Source organism: Fundulus heteroclitus, chromosome 12 (genome assembly GCF_011125445.2).
Source record: "Fundulus heteroclitus isolate FHET01 chromosome 12, MU-UCD_Fhet_4.1, whole genome shotgun sequence".
Classification (NCBI taxonomy): domain Eukaryota; kingdom Metazoa; phylum Chordata; class Actinopteri; order Cyprinodontiformes; family Fundulidae; genus Fundulus; species Fundulus heteroclitus.
In genome coordinates this window covers 12,450,028-12,467,462 of record NC_046372.1, presented here as the reverse complement: position 1 = coordinate 12,467,462, position 17,435 = coordinate 12,450,028, and the positions used below count along the sequence as shown (strand labels likewise).

Sequence of the window (17,435 nt, the reverse complement as noted above, 5' to 3'; positions counted from 1 at the left end):
ACAAGCCCATCAACTTTCTAAACTACTACTCTCAGGCAAATGGTATGATATCACATCAAAACCTGAACAACAAGACTGAATAAAAGTTCACTTTACATGTTTTGCAGTTATCTGTTATAATATATATATATATATATATATATATATATATATATATATATATATATATATATATATATATGTGTGTGTGTGTGTGTGTGTGTGTGTTTTGCTTTAAACCTCCCTTGCAGCGCCTGACAGACAGTACTCAAGACTGAAGAACTCTCCTCCTCAATGAGATCACGTCGTGTTCGGCCCCACGGATAGATAATCAGTTGGCGAACGTGGTTTATACCTTTAAATTGATCCACTTTGTGTTTTCACGCGTGATTCCCCAGTGTCTCTCGCCAAACAGCTGAATCCCGTGCGCTCGTTGTCCTCCTGTCTCGTCTCGGTCTGTTTGCGCGTGCTCCGTTGCCATGGTGATCAATTCGACAACAAGTGGCGATACGTCGGCGTCGTCGGTGCGCCTGAACAAAATCCTCCGCCGATTAAAAAAAAGGTCTGGGTTTTAAGGGGTAAACACGTTTATTTTATTTACTTTGACCGTTTGCAGGCTTTAAGGAACGCAATGTTGTTGTTTTTTCGATCCTCTTAATCTGTAATACGTAGTGACTGTCGCCGAAAAGAGTGTGTGGTTATTAGGCAAACAATAGCTAATGGTTGACGTTTAGTAGCCATACGAAGCAGGGCAATTACGTAGCTACATTCATACGTAAATTTTTAAGTCATTATTATTATTTAACATCGTCCTATCCGATTGTGGGATTTGTAGCCCTAAATAGTTCGGACAGTGACTTTATAGTAAGTTCGATGCCTCGACCGTATAATATTTTACATCATACTGCTCAAAGAGGCGTTGATAGTCTTTAATTTCTCAGGCGTTATTTATTTATTTTTTATTTTTTATTGTTTCTTACCTGAAACTGTTTCTTTCTGTTGTTCAGCCGTTTTTTGCCCTTTCAAATGTGTGAGGGACCTTCCACAATATCTGGGCCAATCCCCCCAGATCCCTCGCTGCTCCCTCACTACTACAAACGACCTGCTTCAGGTGAGATGCCGTCCGATAGTTGTGTTCGTTGCATCTTGTGTGAAATAATGACATGCAGGGGCGGACTGGCGGAAGGCGTGGCCCGGCCATGATTAAAAAAATAATAATCATGATGTTCATGCGGCTCACTGGGTATCTGCCTGTCTAAAATTCCCCAGATTGCAAGAGCGAAAATACAGACTCACCCCCTCCTTTCATTTTCCGAGGCTGCTGAGGCTCTTTGGAACAGCAGCGCTGTTGTCAGCGACATTTTAGACCCCTGCTCCACAATGAATTTTCAAAAAAGCAACTTCTCAACTTTTTTTTCTGTGTTGTTGGCGACTTGAGGGAGCCGTGATTCCCTTTCAACCTCTGTAGTCAGTCAGTCTCACAGACAGCTGCTGCTTCATCATGTCATGCTCCCCTGCAGACAGAGCAAAGATTTGAATATCATATCAGAATATGCACAAGGGCTGGACGATATAGTAAAAAAAGCATATCGATAAAATAGATATCATATTGATCGATATCGATACCATTAAGTTCAAAACGTATATTTTAAGTACCACCCTGGTCATTTTATGCTGTTGTGTAGCGACTTGTTTTTTAGATCCATAACACAAAACACTTAATTCAAACTCAACCCTTTTTTCAACCAAGTTTTTACCAAAAAAGAAAAAAAAACATGTGCTCTCTGAACGTTTTGAAGGTGGCGGAGCATACCTGGAGCTGTGTTTGTGATTGGTTAGGAGGATGTAATGACTGTAATAATAACCTACATAGCCAAAATGCATAAGCATGGAAAACTTTTATTCTATTTAACTTTTATTGACCCTTTTTATCTATCATCGATATACGTCTATGGATCGATACATATTATTATTAAATTATCGTCCAGTCCTAATCTCCACTCCATTTGCAATTTGGAAAAATGCATCAAATGCGGTGCAGAGAGCTACACAGCAAGTTGCGTGTAGCGCCCCTTTAAGGATATGTAAAATGGAGCGAGAAAGTTTAAAACAAGAAAGGGGAGCAGAGAGGGAGAGGCTGAATAAGAAAAAGCACTGCAGCAAAGTGCACTAAACTGAAGTCATTTGCACAAGGGAGCAGGCTAGATATAAACAGTGAATAGAGGTGAACAGTGAAAAGTGAAATAGTTTAATACGGAGGTTAGTCTCACTGTGAGGGACCAAGGGTCAAAACTGACTCAATTAAACAAAGGTTTTAAGGTACTGAGAATTTTAAAATTTGGTTAACAAAGAGCCAAATGGAAAAGAAATTAAATGCTAAATATTAAATACTGAAATCATTTTTATATTATTGTATTTTACCATTTGTCTAACCTGGTTAAATCCCATTGAGTTTAAGAATATATTTGTTGTTATGCAAATATAGCTATTGCATTAAAAAGTCAGTTAGAAAAATTAAAAAATTAAGTAGGTTTGAATACATTTTTTACAAGAAAGCAGTGTCAGTTCAGTGCAGCAGTAGTGCTGCAATAAGCTCCCGCTGGTCTGGAGGTGGTGAAAAGTGTTGCAATAAGGAGCCAGAGCAGGAACCTTCAGGTACCACCGCCAGCACCGATGTGTGGCAGCCTCGCCTCTGTCAGTCTGCCCCAGGGCAGCTGTGGCTACTAGCGTAGCTCACCACCGTCAGGATGTGAATGGGTGAATGACCGACTGTGATGTAAAGCGCTTTGGGGTGCAATACAAGTACAAGTACCATTTAACCTTGTAAGAGCACAAAACACACCTGCAGGTTCTAAGGTTATGCTGGTGGTGGCGTAGCCTGAGACGGTATGAAGTTCCCGGCCTGAATTATTGTCCCAGTCCGCCCCTGGTGACATGCTTATAAAACTGTCATTATTGGAAAGAAGGGAGCCTCATTTAGGTAGAAACTGCAGAGGCAATACTCTTATGGACTCAAACAGGGGCTGACTTATGCAGGTGCTTTGATAAACAAGATTTAGCAAACATGTATACACACATCACACTGTTGTGTTGGTCTGTCCCACAAATTAAAAAGTTTGTGGTTGTAGTGTGACAGAAAAACTTGAGGGGATTAAGACTTTGCAAGACACTGTAGCATACAGTGTTTAGAAAGCTCATCTTAAAAAAAAACTTCAAGTGTTTTATATACAAAACCTTTTTGTTAAAAAAATGCTATTCTTGCCTCCTCCAGCTCGTGGTCGTTTAGAAGGAAACCATGATAAGACAGTGGCCCTTCTCCTGGGTCCACTTGCTCCAGATCCTGTCTTATACCCAGACAGCTACAGTGCTCGCACACCATCCTGCCGCCCCCGCATTGGCCCTAACGCTACTCATATTCTGGAACATGGACAGAGAGGGATCGTGGGAGAGCTGCTAAAACTCGAGGGCTTCTCTGGAACTCCTGTTCCCAAACAGAGTAAGGACTCGATTTCAACAACCTCATTTGCGTTGTAAACTTTGTAAACCGTTTTTGATGTTTTAAATGTCTTGGATGCATTATAATGGAAAACCGTGTTGTCCTCGTAGAACAGAAAGTACATGACTTTGGTAAGGAGAATGTACGTCGACTCCGGGAGATCCAGAGACGCTGCAAAGAACAGGAGGCTGAGAGAACCCAGACCCGTCCCGTCCCAGTCAAAGCTCTATGGACCTCCGCAAAATACCAGAACGTCCCGTCTAGGGTGATGACTCATTTAGAGGCAAGGACTGTATACTTCAAACAGAAATCTGATATAATCGTATTTTTCCTCATCATGTTTTAACCCGTGTGTTACTTCACTCAGGTTTCTAGTCCATCTGTGAAGCCTGAGTGTCAAAAGTTTCTAAAGGCCCACTCTAAAGGTGGCCCGTCCACGTTACCACGCCCTTCCACTGTGGCTTTGCAGCGCCCAGCCCCCTCTAGTTCTACACAGGACCATGACTTCATGGTGGGATTTAACTAAATCACGTTTTCTTAATATTATAATACGATCCTCGAGGTAATAGCTTGTTCATATGCATTTATTTCAGTGTTTGTTTTATGCCAGGCTAAAATGTCTGGAGATATATTTTCTTTGAAAATAATTCAGGAGGACAAATTGATTGCAATGAGAAAATAAAGCCAGACCGATGTCTGCTACATCATCTGTTTTTTTAAATTACGTTTTCAGGTGCAAGGTCAGACTATAGACTTTGTGAAACATAATGCCCGGGCTGCAGGAAAAACGACCCTTCGTCGTTCACAGTCACTGACAAACCTCAGGGACAAACCCGTCCCCAGTGCAGTCAAGGGCCAAGTGCCTCAGTAGTGAGTATTTTAACACCATATTTTATCTTATTTCTAACCACTCTCAAATAATTTATAGTGAGTTTCTATATTGTATTTACTTTGTCATATTTCACCTTAAGAACTTTAAAGTTGATGTTTTTAGACATTTTTTTACAGGCATTGCTTTTTTCTTTAGTCACTAGTCATACTTAACCGTCTGCTGCGGGTTGTTTCGTGGCGACCGTGTGTGCTGGCTGCTTTCCTGAGAATGGGTGGGCTGTGCTGGGCGTGCCCTTCTCCAGCCATCTCAGTTTTAAACGCATGTGACAGCAACATGCAGCAATACAACATTTGAGCAGGCGGAGGCAGTCTTGGGGTGTTTTCACACCCTTGTTTTCTGATTGTCATCTGGAGTTCGAGGCTTGTAGGAGGAGTGGGCCATCTAGCCGGGGTCTGGACTTGGGTTGGATGTTGGGTCTCGGTTTTCAGTGATGTTATCAAGGCGTTGGTTGTTTGTACCTGTGATACTTTTTGGTTGGGTTCGTTGTTCTTTTTGTATCTCATCCTGCAGGCGTAGAAGCAGACTCCGAGGATGTTATCTTGTTCCCTCCTTTTCCTCTGCTCTATTTTTGTCAACTTTTGTCCCTTTTCCGGTTTGCCTTACCTTTCTCTCTTCCTTTTCTTTCTCTTTAACTTTTCCGTGTCCATTGAATTTAAAATAATTCCAAGATAATGTACAATAAAGTTTTCTGCATATGCATCAGGTGGACAACTATAGCGAAAGCAGTAAGGCTCCACTTGTGAAGTAAATGCGGGCTCTTTGTGGCATTAAGACAGCAATTCTTAATGCTACACTGCCAGACAGGGCACGTTTTAATAATATATACTGCTCAACAAAATAAAGGGAACACTTAAACAACACATTCTACATATATATATATATATATATATATATATATATATATATATATATATATATATATATATATATATATATATATATATATATATATATATAATATAGAGAGAGAGAGAGAGAGAGAGAGAGATAGATAGATAGATAGATAGATAGAGATATATATATATATATATATATATATATATATATATACACAAACCAATACACAATTGTTTTTGTACAATGGTTCAAAATGGTTTCTATACACAAACTAAATGGAAGTAGGAAGAGACATGGGTATATGTTGGGTGTATAAATTGGTGTGGGGGGGCGAAATGACCCGAAGCCATTCTTTACACAGTCTCGAAGAAAGAAAGGAGCAGTGGCGGAAAGAGGAGGAGGAGAAGAAGAGGAATGCACCTGACCCTACGGTCCCAGCTGGTCACACGTTGATGCCTGAGAGCGAGAGACAGGAGACACTCAAGTCTCTGAAAGACAGTAGGTCTCCTTCAGATAAATAAATCTAGCGTTACCTTCAGGTACATTATGGAGCACGTGCAGAAGTATTCACACTGGAAATTCTGTTCTTTTTTTCCCCTCAGCCCACCGCTCATTGGTGACCAAGCTGCTCTCCCTCCCCTTAAAGGCCGACAGTCTAAGTGTTCGCACACGCCGGGCTCAGCTTGACTGTAGGCTCTCTGAAATTGAGGAGGCCATAAAAATTTTCTCCAGGGATAAGGTTTACGTCAAAATTAACTCCTAGCACACAAGGAGGATGAGATTCCCCTGTAAATTAGCCATTTAAAACAAATATTTTGATGTTAACATCAAAATACACTCTTATGGAAAATATAATTATTTATTGTTGAGGATGGATTTTTTTTAATATGAAAACTTTTATAGTAATTTCAGAATGTTACATTTTGAAGGTTGCTCAAAGTCAATAGCTTTAACATAATACTAGAAATTGCTAGTTCTTGATGAATATGCTGTCGTCCTGTGTACGAATTAAGAGCTATGGTGGCTCTCAAAAGTGTACACATTCCTATGAAAATAAAGCTAGAATAAAGTCACATTTATCCTGTAGAATTCAACTCACAGTGGAATGTATATATATATATATATATATATATATATATATATATATATATATATATATATATATATATATATATATATATATATATATATATATATGTATGTATATATATAAAAGATGTAAGTATATGTGCAATAACCTAGTTGCATAAGTGTACACATCCTCAATTCAACACTTTGTCGAACCACCTTTGATTTCATTTCAGCACTCAGTCTTGTTTTACAGGAGTCCGTCAGCCTCTCATATCTTTACCTGATAATATTTGCGTACTTTATTCTTCAAACGTTCTCCATACCTGTCAAATTATGAGAGCAAATCTTTGTACTCTTCAACTGATACCAGAGATTTTCTCTCACATCTTGTTCTGGTGTTTAGTTACCTCTAATTCTGACTAGGCCTTCCAAAACATGTCTATTCCTCCAATAAAGTCAATATATTGTTAGAAAATAATACCCTTCTCCATTTTACAACTTTTTTTTCAAACATTAGAAGGGTTTTAGTGAGAACTTATACTTATATTTATACTTCCATCCACCTTTATAATAGTCCTTGTTCCATCTGAACAAAAACAACCGCAGAGCATGATGCTGCCACCACCATAGTTCACGTGGGTTAGGTGTTATTTTGGTAATGTGCCATGTTTTTGTGCTAAACCTTTCTATATTGAGTTGGAAAGTTCAAGTTTGGCTTTATCAGACCATAACTCAGTCTTTCTCAAAGTTGCTCAAGAGTTTAGCCAGGACTCAATACTTTAATTTAGAAGAAAAGGCTTCTGTTTTGAAACTGTACTCCTTTATCCAGACATATGGAAGATACAGGATGCACACAACCAGCACTAACTTCCTGCAGCTCTTTTACTCTTGTTGTCAACCTCTTTGCTTGATTCCTGGATGGTTTTTCCCCTCTCCTGAGGGATAGCTTTGTACAGAAACATCATTTTGATCCTTGATAATCCATCCGAAAAATGTGGCTTCAACTATCGGATCCAAATGAGAAACTTGCCAAGAAAATCCTACAAGGAGCAGCTAAACTCTCCTTCAAATTGTTAAGACTCACTGGAATTGTTTGTAGGTGTGAACTGATGAAGGTGAGACTGAACGCTGAAACTAAATTAGAAGATGCCTCAATGAAGTATTAGTTTAAGGGTGTTCACATGTATGCAACCAGGTTATTTCAGGTTTGTTAGGTTTTTTTTATTTTTTTATTGAAAATTGTATTTAATTATGCAGATATTATGTTACATTGTCTGTGCAAAATGTTTTAGAATCATTAATCAAAGCCTGGTATTTTAACACGATTGTGTACACTTTTGAAAGCAACTGTCAATGTTTTGTAAATCTGAAATAAAAATCCACAGCTGTCGTATTAGCTGTGATTGGACTTGTTTTGTTGCTGATTACTATAGTTATTTCCATATGCTTTATGATAACTGATTATTATCACAATCGGCCTTGAACTAAAAACATGTCTCTTCATGCTCTGTTTGATTGGATTTTCTCTTTATCGGTATAAATGAAAAAAACAAAAAATAAGTTTGAAAATTGGGCATTTCAAAAATACTTATGCACCATTCTCGTCAAAATGTTAGGTGTGCATTTTCTATTCATATCAATGTTGAATTGCTTAGTTTTTTTTTTTTGGTTTTTTTTGGATAGGACATCTTTGAGGCGCACATGATGAAACAGCGCCATCTACAGTCACAGTACGCGAAGGTCACAGAATTTCTCCACCGGTTACCCTTGAAAAGAAAACATTGCCAAATGTTTTCCTACTAAATTACTATTGTTTAGCAAAACAAAACAAAAAATACTTAAATTTCATTGTAACATTTGGTATTTTGAAATGGAAATCAATCAATCAACCATTTTTCTTTACATTTTTGTTAGTTTGTTTTTGTTTTTTGGTGATAACATCTAACTATAAAAACATGACCGAAGTAGAAAGTTGGTGGTATCTAATAAAAACAGAGGTGGGTGGGGTAGCCAAAAAATTTTACTGAGGTAAGAGTAAAAAGTTGTCAGCCTAGAAATTACTCATGTAAGAGTAAAAAGGTATTCAGTAAGAAGGTTACTCAAATACTGAGTAACTAATCACAACAGCTGATGATTTAATATTTAAAAAAAAAATATGTAATCAGATAGATAGAATGTAAGGGTATGTGCAAATTCTGGTATTTTAAAGACAAAACAATTTTACATAAAGTTAAGGTGAACTCTGACTCTAGCCCTTCGTATGACACAACAGCCATGAAGTAGCTCTTAGTTTCAGAAAGGTTGGTGACCCCTGAGAAAATAACATTTAAATAAAGCTTGTGTACAAATGAGTAAGTCTCATTTTTACATAAACTCTAGTTTTTTTTCTCTCTGTGATGCATTTTTTGTTTTAAACAAGTCTGTTCTTTATGCATGAAGTTACTCGCAGTAAGTAGAGTAGTCAGAAATTTACTCAAGTAGCGATACTTGAGTAACGCAAGTAAAAGTAAAAATTACAGTACAGTAAAACTACTCCTAAAAGTACATTTTGCTCAAAACATCACTCAAGAAGACGTAACTAGGTAAATGTAAGTAGTTACTAGCCAGCTCAGAATAAAAATAAGAGGAAGAGTAAAGCGTTGTCACTTGGGGGTGATGACGTATTTCCGCGTTTCCAACCCCCCTCTACGTAGTATGGGTCATTGTTTAGCATTAGTAGAGGTGGCTAAAGTGTTAGCAAGTTGCTAGCTAAAGTTACAAAGAGCGACTCACTTCTGCGTGATAATAAAGCCGACTGGCTCTTAGACGACACTTTGTAGTTCTCGTAATCTACAATGAGCAAGAGAAAAGCGCCACAGGAGTCCCTAAATGAGGGAATTACCGACTTTCTTGTCGGTACGTGACGTTAGGTTCATTCAGCAGTTAGCTAGCCTGACAGCTGCAGTGCTTTGGCTGTTTAAAGTGCCTTCAGGACTGCTTTCTATGAGTAATGTACTGATAAACGTGTCTTCATCGTTATTTATTTTCTGTTGCATGGTTTTAAATCATTTGGGTTTCATTTGTTTTTGTTTTTTTTTGTTTTTTTACTTGCGTGTTTCCAAAATTATATGGCATGTGATTGCACCCAGTGTCTTAAAGCTGCTTGTGGTTACAGAGCTGGCCAACTACGAGAAAAATGTCAACAGGGCAATACACAAGTACAATGCTTACAGGTGAGTTCTCAAAAGCCTCTGCTTTTATTTACAGACGGAAATAGAAAATTCGCATTCTGTGGTTGTGTTGCATAGAGTAGCTTCCTTACTCTAAAACTTACCAACTATAGGCATGCTTCTCTCATAGATCCTACAAAAATCCCTTTAATAAAATTTTTATATTTCTTTTTAGAATAATGTGATTTAATTAGCAAAAGTCAATATGGTTTCAGATCAAAATTATCAACAGCACTAGCCAAACTAGATGCTATTGAAGGAATAACATCTTTGGGCAAGAGAAACATTGATAATGCAGTAATTGTGTATTAGAAATACACAAATTAATGATTTATTACAAATAGAATAATTCATGATTTGCTTGTGGGGTTTCTCAGAGGTTGGTGCTGAGGTTGCAATTCTTTATACTGCATGTAAATGACCTATGGAAAAGTATTTAAAAAAAACATCGAACTGGTATTATTTGCAGATGACAATTATTTTCTGTGCTGGAAATGATGTAGGAAAATGACTGAAATAAGTAGTCTACAAATATGGTTTGATGGAAACAAACTGTCCTTACACCTAAACAAAACCAAAAAAAAAAAATGTTGTTCGGTCATTATAAATGAAACATGGAACTCAGTCTGTAGGTAAGTAGGGTGAATATTGAAATAATGTATAAAAAATAAATTTCTTGATGTACTTATTGATGATAAACTAAACCAAAGCTAAGATGTTATAGGTCACAAATTGCTCCACATTGTCTATTGTTCCTTAGTTTTACTCTTTATGTGCCAACATTTGGAGCAACAAAACTAATATAACCAGTAAGCAAATTACTAAGAGGAGCAATGAGATAACAAAGTTGAACATCTGGATCACACTAACTCATTATTTATAGAATCACGTTTGACCTTGTTAATCTACAAACAGGTTCTATTAAGTTTAAAGCCAATAATAACCTGCCACATCACAGTCAAAGAATGTTAAAAAAAAATGGGAAGAGGTTTACAGATTAAGGGGGTGGGTCAGTTTAAAACTTGAAAAACCCAAAGCATCAAGAAAGCTTTCTATATTTTAGCGTGTGGGGGGTGACGCTCTGGAACAGTCTGGAGATCTAGAGCCGATGTAGAATAACCTGGACGAGGTTATTCTACACTAATAGCAGAATCTTTCAAACCCAGTTTGTGAAAACTTTAATTTCACTTATATTTCCAACCAAAGGTTGGTTCAGAGTACCCCCAAAAAGTAAGACAGTTTGACTGAGGATACATGAACAGATGGCAAGCTAGGCTGGCTCCTTGGAAGCTGTTTAAGCATTGGCACAAAAAAACGTTTATTTATTTATTTATTTTAAAAAAAGTCAGTTTCAACACTTTAAGATTATTTTATCTTTTTTTTATTGATTAGGTTTACAGTGACAAATTTTCTCAATGGATGGTGGGTCAATTAAAATACATATTTTTAAACTAGAGCCGATTAAAGATGGTCATGGTAGTGAAAAAAGTGGTGGAATTGCCCTTTAGCCGCTTCATGTTGACAATGGTCAGGCTGTTGTAAACTAGTTTGTTTCACTCTCCCAAATTACCAATTGGACCAGAAGTTTAGACTATTGACATAATTTTATTACTAAAACTTTGTTTACTTGTAAATTCAGGATTCTCTGTTTATTTCCCAGTAGAGAGTAATTGAATCAGGAGCCTCACAGCTGAGCTCAAGGACATCAAACTTGAAAGATGCAGAAAAGAGGCGCTGCAGCTTTCTTTTACATTATCCAAGTTAAAATGACTCGATTTCTGTTTAAATGCTTCTTTTTGCCAGTTCATAATGTTCTTATTATGTGTCGTGGATAGGAAAGCAGCATCCACCATCGCCAAGTACCCTCACAAGATTAAGAATGGAGAAGAAGCCAAGAAGCTGGTATGTGTTAAATACATTACCTATAGTGTCCTAATACTAATTTTATTTTAAAAGTGAAACAATACAGGCAAGAGCTGACTGATGACAGTGGGCTATGTTATAGTGCGATAACGTTACATACTATCTTCTCTATGCAAAGGCTCATCACCGCCAAGTTGATAGTTGTAAAGCTTGGATGCTTGAATTACATTGAAAAAAAAACCATAAAGTTAATATATTGCTTCAACTCTGAATGTGTGCGGTGTTGTCACGGGTTCATCAAACATTTGTATATGGCTAACCATAAATAGTGTCTAAGCAATGAACACCAAGAATGGACATATGAGTTGGAAGAGGTTTCTTCATTACTAGCTTTAAATGGATAACACACATCTTTTTGACTCCACATTAAATTCATATCTGCTTTATGTCGATACTCATCTGTCCACAGGTAGAATATGTGTACTGCTTTTAGAGTATAACAGAAATTATTAGTCAGAGTAGCAGCACATGCGCTTATGTTCACTTTTACATCTCAACAGGATGGAGTTGGTGCTAAAATAGCTGAAAAGATTGATGAATTCTTGCAGACTGGCAAACTAAGAAAACTTGAAAAGGTGAGTCTGGGTGTTGGGGAATACTTGCCTCATTCCACGGTGTATTTTATTGCAACTTGACTTTATGCCATAAGTGAAACCAGATTTATTTTTCAACATAGTAAATAGTAAATCAAAAGTAGACAACCACCACAATACAGGCACAACTCAAAAAAATATAATATTGCATAAATGTGCAATATTTTTATCCAGTCATTCCAGAAAGTGAAACGTTTATTTTTTTACAGATTCATCACACAAAGAGTAAAATATTTCAAGCTTTTATTTCTTTTAATTTTAATGATTATGGCTCACAGGTAACGAAAATCCCAAATTCAGTGTATCAGATAAGTAGAATATGACATTAGACCAGAAATGGGTGTTTTAAGCATAAACGTCAGGCCTCTGAGAAGTATGTCCATTTCTATGCACTCAAGACTTCTCTTGCATAAATGACTGCATCAATGCGCCGTGGCATAGAGACGATCAGCCTGTGGTCCTGCATAGGTGTAATTGAAGCTGCCTTCAGACATCTGCCTTGTTGGGTCTGGTGTTTCTCATCTTCCTCTTGACAACAGCCCAGATATTTTCTACTGGGTTCAGGTCAGGAGAATCTGCTGGCCAATCAGTAACAGGAACACCAGAGTCAGGGAACCAGCTTCTGGTACCTTTGGCAGTGTGGTCTGGTGTTAAGTGCTGCTGGTAAATGAAACCAGCATCTCCATACAGCTTGTCTGTAGAGGGAAGCATGAAGTGCTCTAGAATTTCCTGGTAGATGTCTGCATTAACTTTGGACTTCAGAAAACCCAGTGGACCAGAACCAGTAGATGACATGGCACCCCAAACCATGACTGACGGTGGAAACTTTACACTGGACTTCAAGCAACGTGGGTTCTATGACTTTTCTACTCTTCCTCCAGATTCTGGGGACCATGAATCCAAATGAAATGCAGAATTTACTTTCATCTGAAAACAGGCCTTTGGACCACTGAGCAACAGTCCAGTTTCTCCTTAGCCCAGGTCAGATGCTTGTAGCCCATGTTTAGGATTCGCCTGGATAGTAGCTCTTGAGGCATTGACTCCAGCCTCAGTCCGTTCTTCTGAAGCTCCCCCAAATTCTTGATTGGATTTTGTTTGACAAACCTCAAGGCTGTTGCTCGTGCACGTTTCCTACCACACTTCTTCCTTCCACTCAATTTCCTGTTTTACATGCTTGCATGCAGAACCCTGTGAACAACCATCTTCTAAAGCATCTTGAAATCAGCAGTGTTCCCCATAATTGTGTCGCCTACTGAACCGGACTGAGACCGTTTAAAGGCTCAGCAAACCTTCGCAGCTGTTTTGAGTTGATAAACTTATTGGAGTGTGACACCATGAGTTTCCAAAAATGAACTTTTTCACAGTATTCAAATTTTCTGAGACACTGAATTTTGGTTTTCATTATATATAAGCAACAATCATCAAAATTACAAGAAAAAAGTTTGGAATATAACACTCTGTGTAATGACTCTCTATATAATGAGTTTCACTTTCTGAAATTACTGGCAAAAAAAAGTTCACATTTACGCAATATTCAATTTTGATTATCATGGAGTCAGAATCCTCCACCAGTAAAGGCTGAAGTGAATAAGCTCCCTTGCTCACCATGTAAACAATATTTGTAAATTTTACTGCACCGACCAGTAATTTACTTATTTTCATCTAGATCCGAAATGACGACACCAGCTCTTCCATAAATTTCCTCACCAGAGTCACTGGAATTGGGTATGTTAGTAATATTACCAAATATACCAATTCGACGGGCGCTTCTGATGACTTTTAAGATGCATTATATTATATTTCTTTCTTAAAATATATGTGTGTTGGTCTTGCCTGTTAGGCCTGCTGCCGCCAGGAAGTTTTTTGAGGAAGGAGTGAAGACGTTGGATGGTTTGTGTTGCACAACACCGTATATCACAATTCTTTTAATGTTTTAAATTCACCAGAATAATGCTAAACATGACCCAAAGATGCTGCATGTTTAAAGCTTTGGTTGCAGGGAACGTTTAAGTGTTGGTTTTTATATCATTTTATATCATAACTCCTTTTAGATTTGAAAAAGGTAGAGCACAAGTTAAATCACCACCAAAAGATCGGACTCAAGTAAGTTTGTCTGAAAGTTCATTGGGTTTAATATTTGGGACTTATAACTTTTATTTGTCTTGTTAGAACATAAAGTGCTTAAATTATTTCTTGTGCTGCATTTAGGTACTTTGAAGAATTTGAGAAAAGGATCCCAAGAGCTGAAATGGAAAAGATGGAGGTTATTATACTTTTCAGAAGTTCTGATGTTTTGTTCTATGACTGTATTTACAGTTCTCTCAACTATAATCTTGGGTTGGTTGTTTGTTTTTATTGTTAAGACTCTTATCTTGGAGGAGTTAAAGAAAATTGATCCAGAATACATCGGAACGATTTGTGGAAGCTACAGGAGAGGTAACGACATCAAACGGATAATAAGTCTTAAATCTCTTTCATCTTTTTAAAATTATGTTTATAATTTCCAGGCGCAGCATCGAGCGGTGATATTGATATTTTGCTGACTCACCCAAATTACACTTCTCAAACAGAGAAGCAGGTAAAACCTAAACATATTCTGTTGCTTATTTAGTCTGAAGTAGATGAAGCACGTTGGTAAAGATGGCATCGTTTGTTAACTAATTTAACTTTCTCTGTTTCCAGCCCAAGCTTCTTCATGGTGTGGTTGATCATTTGGAGTCCATTGGATTTGTGACCGACACTCTGTCTAAAGGAGACACCAAGTTCATGGTGAGCCTCAGTTTTTTATTTTACTTTAGATGCAGTCAGCTGTATGTATCCTGATCTGTTGATCGGTAATGAAGTTAGGAGTTGTAATTGGACCCATCCTCTTTAGTGCGTGACTTTTCTCATGATGTACTGCCTCTGTTTGTTTAGGGAGTCTGCCAGCTCCAGGAGAATGATGATGACGAGGAAGAACATCTTCACAGGCGTATAGATATTAGGTAAACCCTTTTCTGTCAAATATTATGTAGCATATTCATCAGATATAGTTCTGGTCAGGACGTTATAAACACTTGAGTATGAATTTCAGATTGTTTCCTTTAACAATGCCTTAAGGGTGGATAGGTGATTTCAAAAAAGAAGTTATATGAATCTTAACATTTTTTCTAGGCTTTCTGTAATCATAAACTCCAAACGCAAGCTCCGATATATACATACACCACCACCCTTATTTGGTTAAATGTCTTTTAGCTAGATGCAGAGAAATCACACGTTTGTAGTCATCGACAGTCTTCGGCCATAATTGTGGAAGGATTCTTTGACCACTTTTCTGTTAATAAATAGACAACTTATTTAAATTGGTTGGATTTTCTGGCAGGAAACTGGATAACAAGGCCATTCAGGAAGGCTTCTGAAATTAGTTTGGATGTATGCTTGACGTTATAGTCCTATTGGAACCCGCACCGGTGTTACAGTTTCTACCATCCTAAATTTATACCTCCCTTCATGGACAAGCCCAAATACCTTCTGAAGAAACAATATAGTCAGTGAAGACAAATATGGGTGGAATAAGAAAAGAATGAGCTATAGAAGATCAAAAGATCAAAATTGTTTTTTTAAGTAGATAAAGGAGGCTTGGCTATTGAATGCTGGGAAACCAACAGAATTTAAAATCCATATTTTGCTAAACTATGTTGAGCTTCCATTTAGAATAAAAATCTGTTTTTTTTTTTTTTTTTATCCAATCTTACTTGATTCTTCCAAGGTTAATTCCCAAGGACCAGTACTACTGTGGAGTTCTGTATTTCACTGGAAGTGACATCTTTAATAAGAATATGAGGACTCACGCTCTGGAGAAGGGCTTTACTCTAAATGAGTATACCATAAGGCCAATTGGTGTCACTGGTGAGTCTCTGTCAACTCGACAAATTTAACTCCCTGTTCAACTATTGCTTCAGCCAATAGCCGTTTTACTGATTTTTAAGAACTTGTTCATTGTAGGCATTGCAGGGGAGCCTCTGATGGTGGACAGTGAGAGAGACATCTTTGAATACATCCAGTACAGATATAGAGAGCCGAAGGATCGCAGCGAGTGAAGGAAAACCTACAACGGTCCTGCAAACGTGGATTATTAAAAAAACAAAGAATCTTCTCTGTTTCTTCTTTTCCAACTCACAAAATATGAAAATAATTTTAATTTTAGAGTTAAAATGTTTTTCCAACTTGAATTGACACGATCCTCACATGCTGGACTTAATATTTATTTATAATTCTTCACCTTGTCTCATGAAAGTGCTTCTGCTTTATTTTTACGGTTTTAAATCATGTCAGCTGTGGTTTGTGTACCTCATTTTTAGCTTCTGTTTTTGGTAAACCAAAAAAGGGAGTTACAACCGTATATGAGCCATTTAAAGTGATTTGTCTGTTACATTTTTTGTACATCTCGAGTGTTTGTTTTTGCTTTTGGTTACTGTAGTACATTAGTGTCTTAGTTTGTAGTACTTATGTTAAGGCAAACGCTTTAAAAATGTTACAATAATGAGCCATGTGATTGATGACTGATTAGGCTGGGTTCCTGGTTGAAGAGTGATATTGTAATTCAGTTGTTGAAACAAGTGAGAGTGTCGCTCCACTGAAAATGCATTTAGGATGAGAAATCATGTCATGCAATGTTGGATTGTGTCCTTTCAAGAAGTAAGCAAAACTGGTTTGGGGTTGCTTTCAGTTTTTTGTTGGGATTTCTGGAAATGTGTGAGAACTGGTTTAAGAAGAAAATGGAACATTTGAATCATGCCTGTGATTAATTTGGAATAAAGTGGTATACACATTTATGTTTTAATGTCCATCTGCTTTTTGCTACTTAATTAAATTTGTTTAGCAATAAATACTTATGCTGGATAATTGCTTGCCACATAAATGTTAAATCTGCACATTTGAATATTCCCTTTGACACCTTTTTAATACGAACTGTTCCACTTTGATCTCATGGTCTCTACCACTGGTCTGGAAGTTTTGGCATTCTGCACAGCAGTGTGTTTAGGACCATGGTCTTTAGGACAAGTATCCCAGAAGAAGGTTCCTGGAGCCTGCTGAAGTCACACAGTCCCAGTTTGGGCTATTCAGCTCCACATGCTCTGAAGATACCACTCATAGGTCTTCGCTTAAACTCTGTTTTCTCTTTTCGCCTTTGGCTCAGAGGTGCCCAGCTGTAGCTCTTTAGAGTCCAATATATCTGAATCAAATACATGCTTTGTTACCAGACCTTTGCAGAGCTGGATCACTGCTAATGATGAAATTCAGCCATTTTATCTAGTTGTGTTCGAGAAAGGATGCATCTAAAGGTTGCATGTCTTCTTGTGTCCCACCTTCTATATTAGTGGTGTCCAAATGCTGTATTTCTACACCAATTAGAAATCTCACACACTGCTAAGCTAAATTATAAAATATGATTT

General features: G+C 37.5%; 2 protein-coding genes across 4 annotated transcripts; both read left to right on the top strand.

The window, feature by feature from the left end:
- Nucleotides 1–446: 446 nt before the first annotated feature.
- On the top strand, nucleotides 447–6,374 carry enkd1 (enkurin domain containing 1). Of its 3 annotated transcripts, none has more exons than XM_036143966.1 (8): nucleotides 447–541; nucleotides 987–1,090; nucleotides 3,251–3,475; nucleotides 3,586–3,758; nucleotides 3,843–3,986; nucleotides 4,209–4,345; nucleotides 5,566–5,702; nucleotides 5,807–6,374. In XM_036143966.1, exons 1-8 carry the CDS (start codon nucleotides 459–461, stop codon nucleotides 5,965–5,967), a joined length of 1,164 nt encoding a protein of 387 aa, XP_035999859.1. In that variant the 5' UTR covers nucleotides 447–458; the 3' UTR covers nucleotides 5,968–6,374. The 3 variants fall into 3 exon arrangements, with proteins under 3 accessions (XP_035999859.1, XP_035999860.1, XP_035999862.1); XM_036143967.1 differs by having other exon boundaries at nucleotides 453–557; nucleotides 5,807–6,371; XM_036143969.1 differs by lacking the exon at nucleotides 447–541 and adding an exon at nucleotides 757–843 and having other exon boundaries at nucleotides 5,807–6,372.
- A 2,579-nt stretch (nucleotides 6,375–8,953) lies between these two features.
- Nucleotides 8,954–16,826, top strand: polb (polymerase (DNA directed), beta). The gene is made up of 14 exons (XM_012858633.3): nucleotides 8,954–9,170; nucleotides 9,430–9,487; nucleotides 11,320–11,386; nucleotides 11,908–11,982; nucleotides 13,667–13,725; nucleotides 13,841–13,890; nucleotides 14,052–14,103; nucleotides 14,209–14,263; nucleotides 14,364–14,436; nucleotides 14,508–14,578; nucleotides 14,683–14,769; nucleotides 14,917–14,984; nucleotides 15,749–15,888; nucleotides 15,985–16,826. The coding sequence occupies exons 1-14, from the start codon at nucleotides 9,110–9,112 to the stop codon at nucleotides 16,077–16,079; spliced, it is 1,011 nt and encodes a 336-aa protein (XP_012714087.2). The 5' UTR covers nucleotides 8,954–9,109; the 3' UTR covers nucleotides 16,080–16,826.
- Nucleotides 16,827–17,435: the final 609 nt, after the last annotated feature.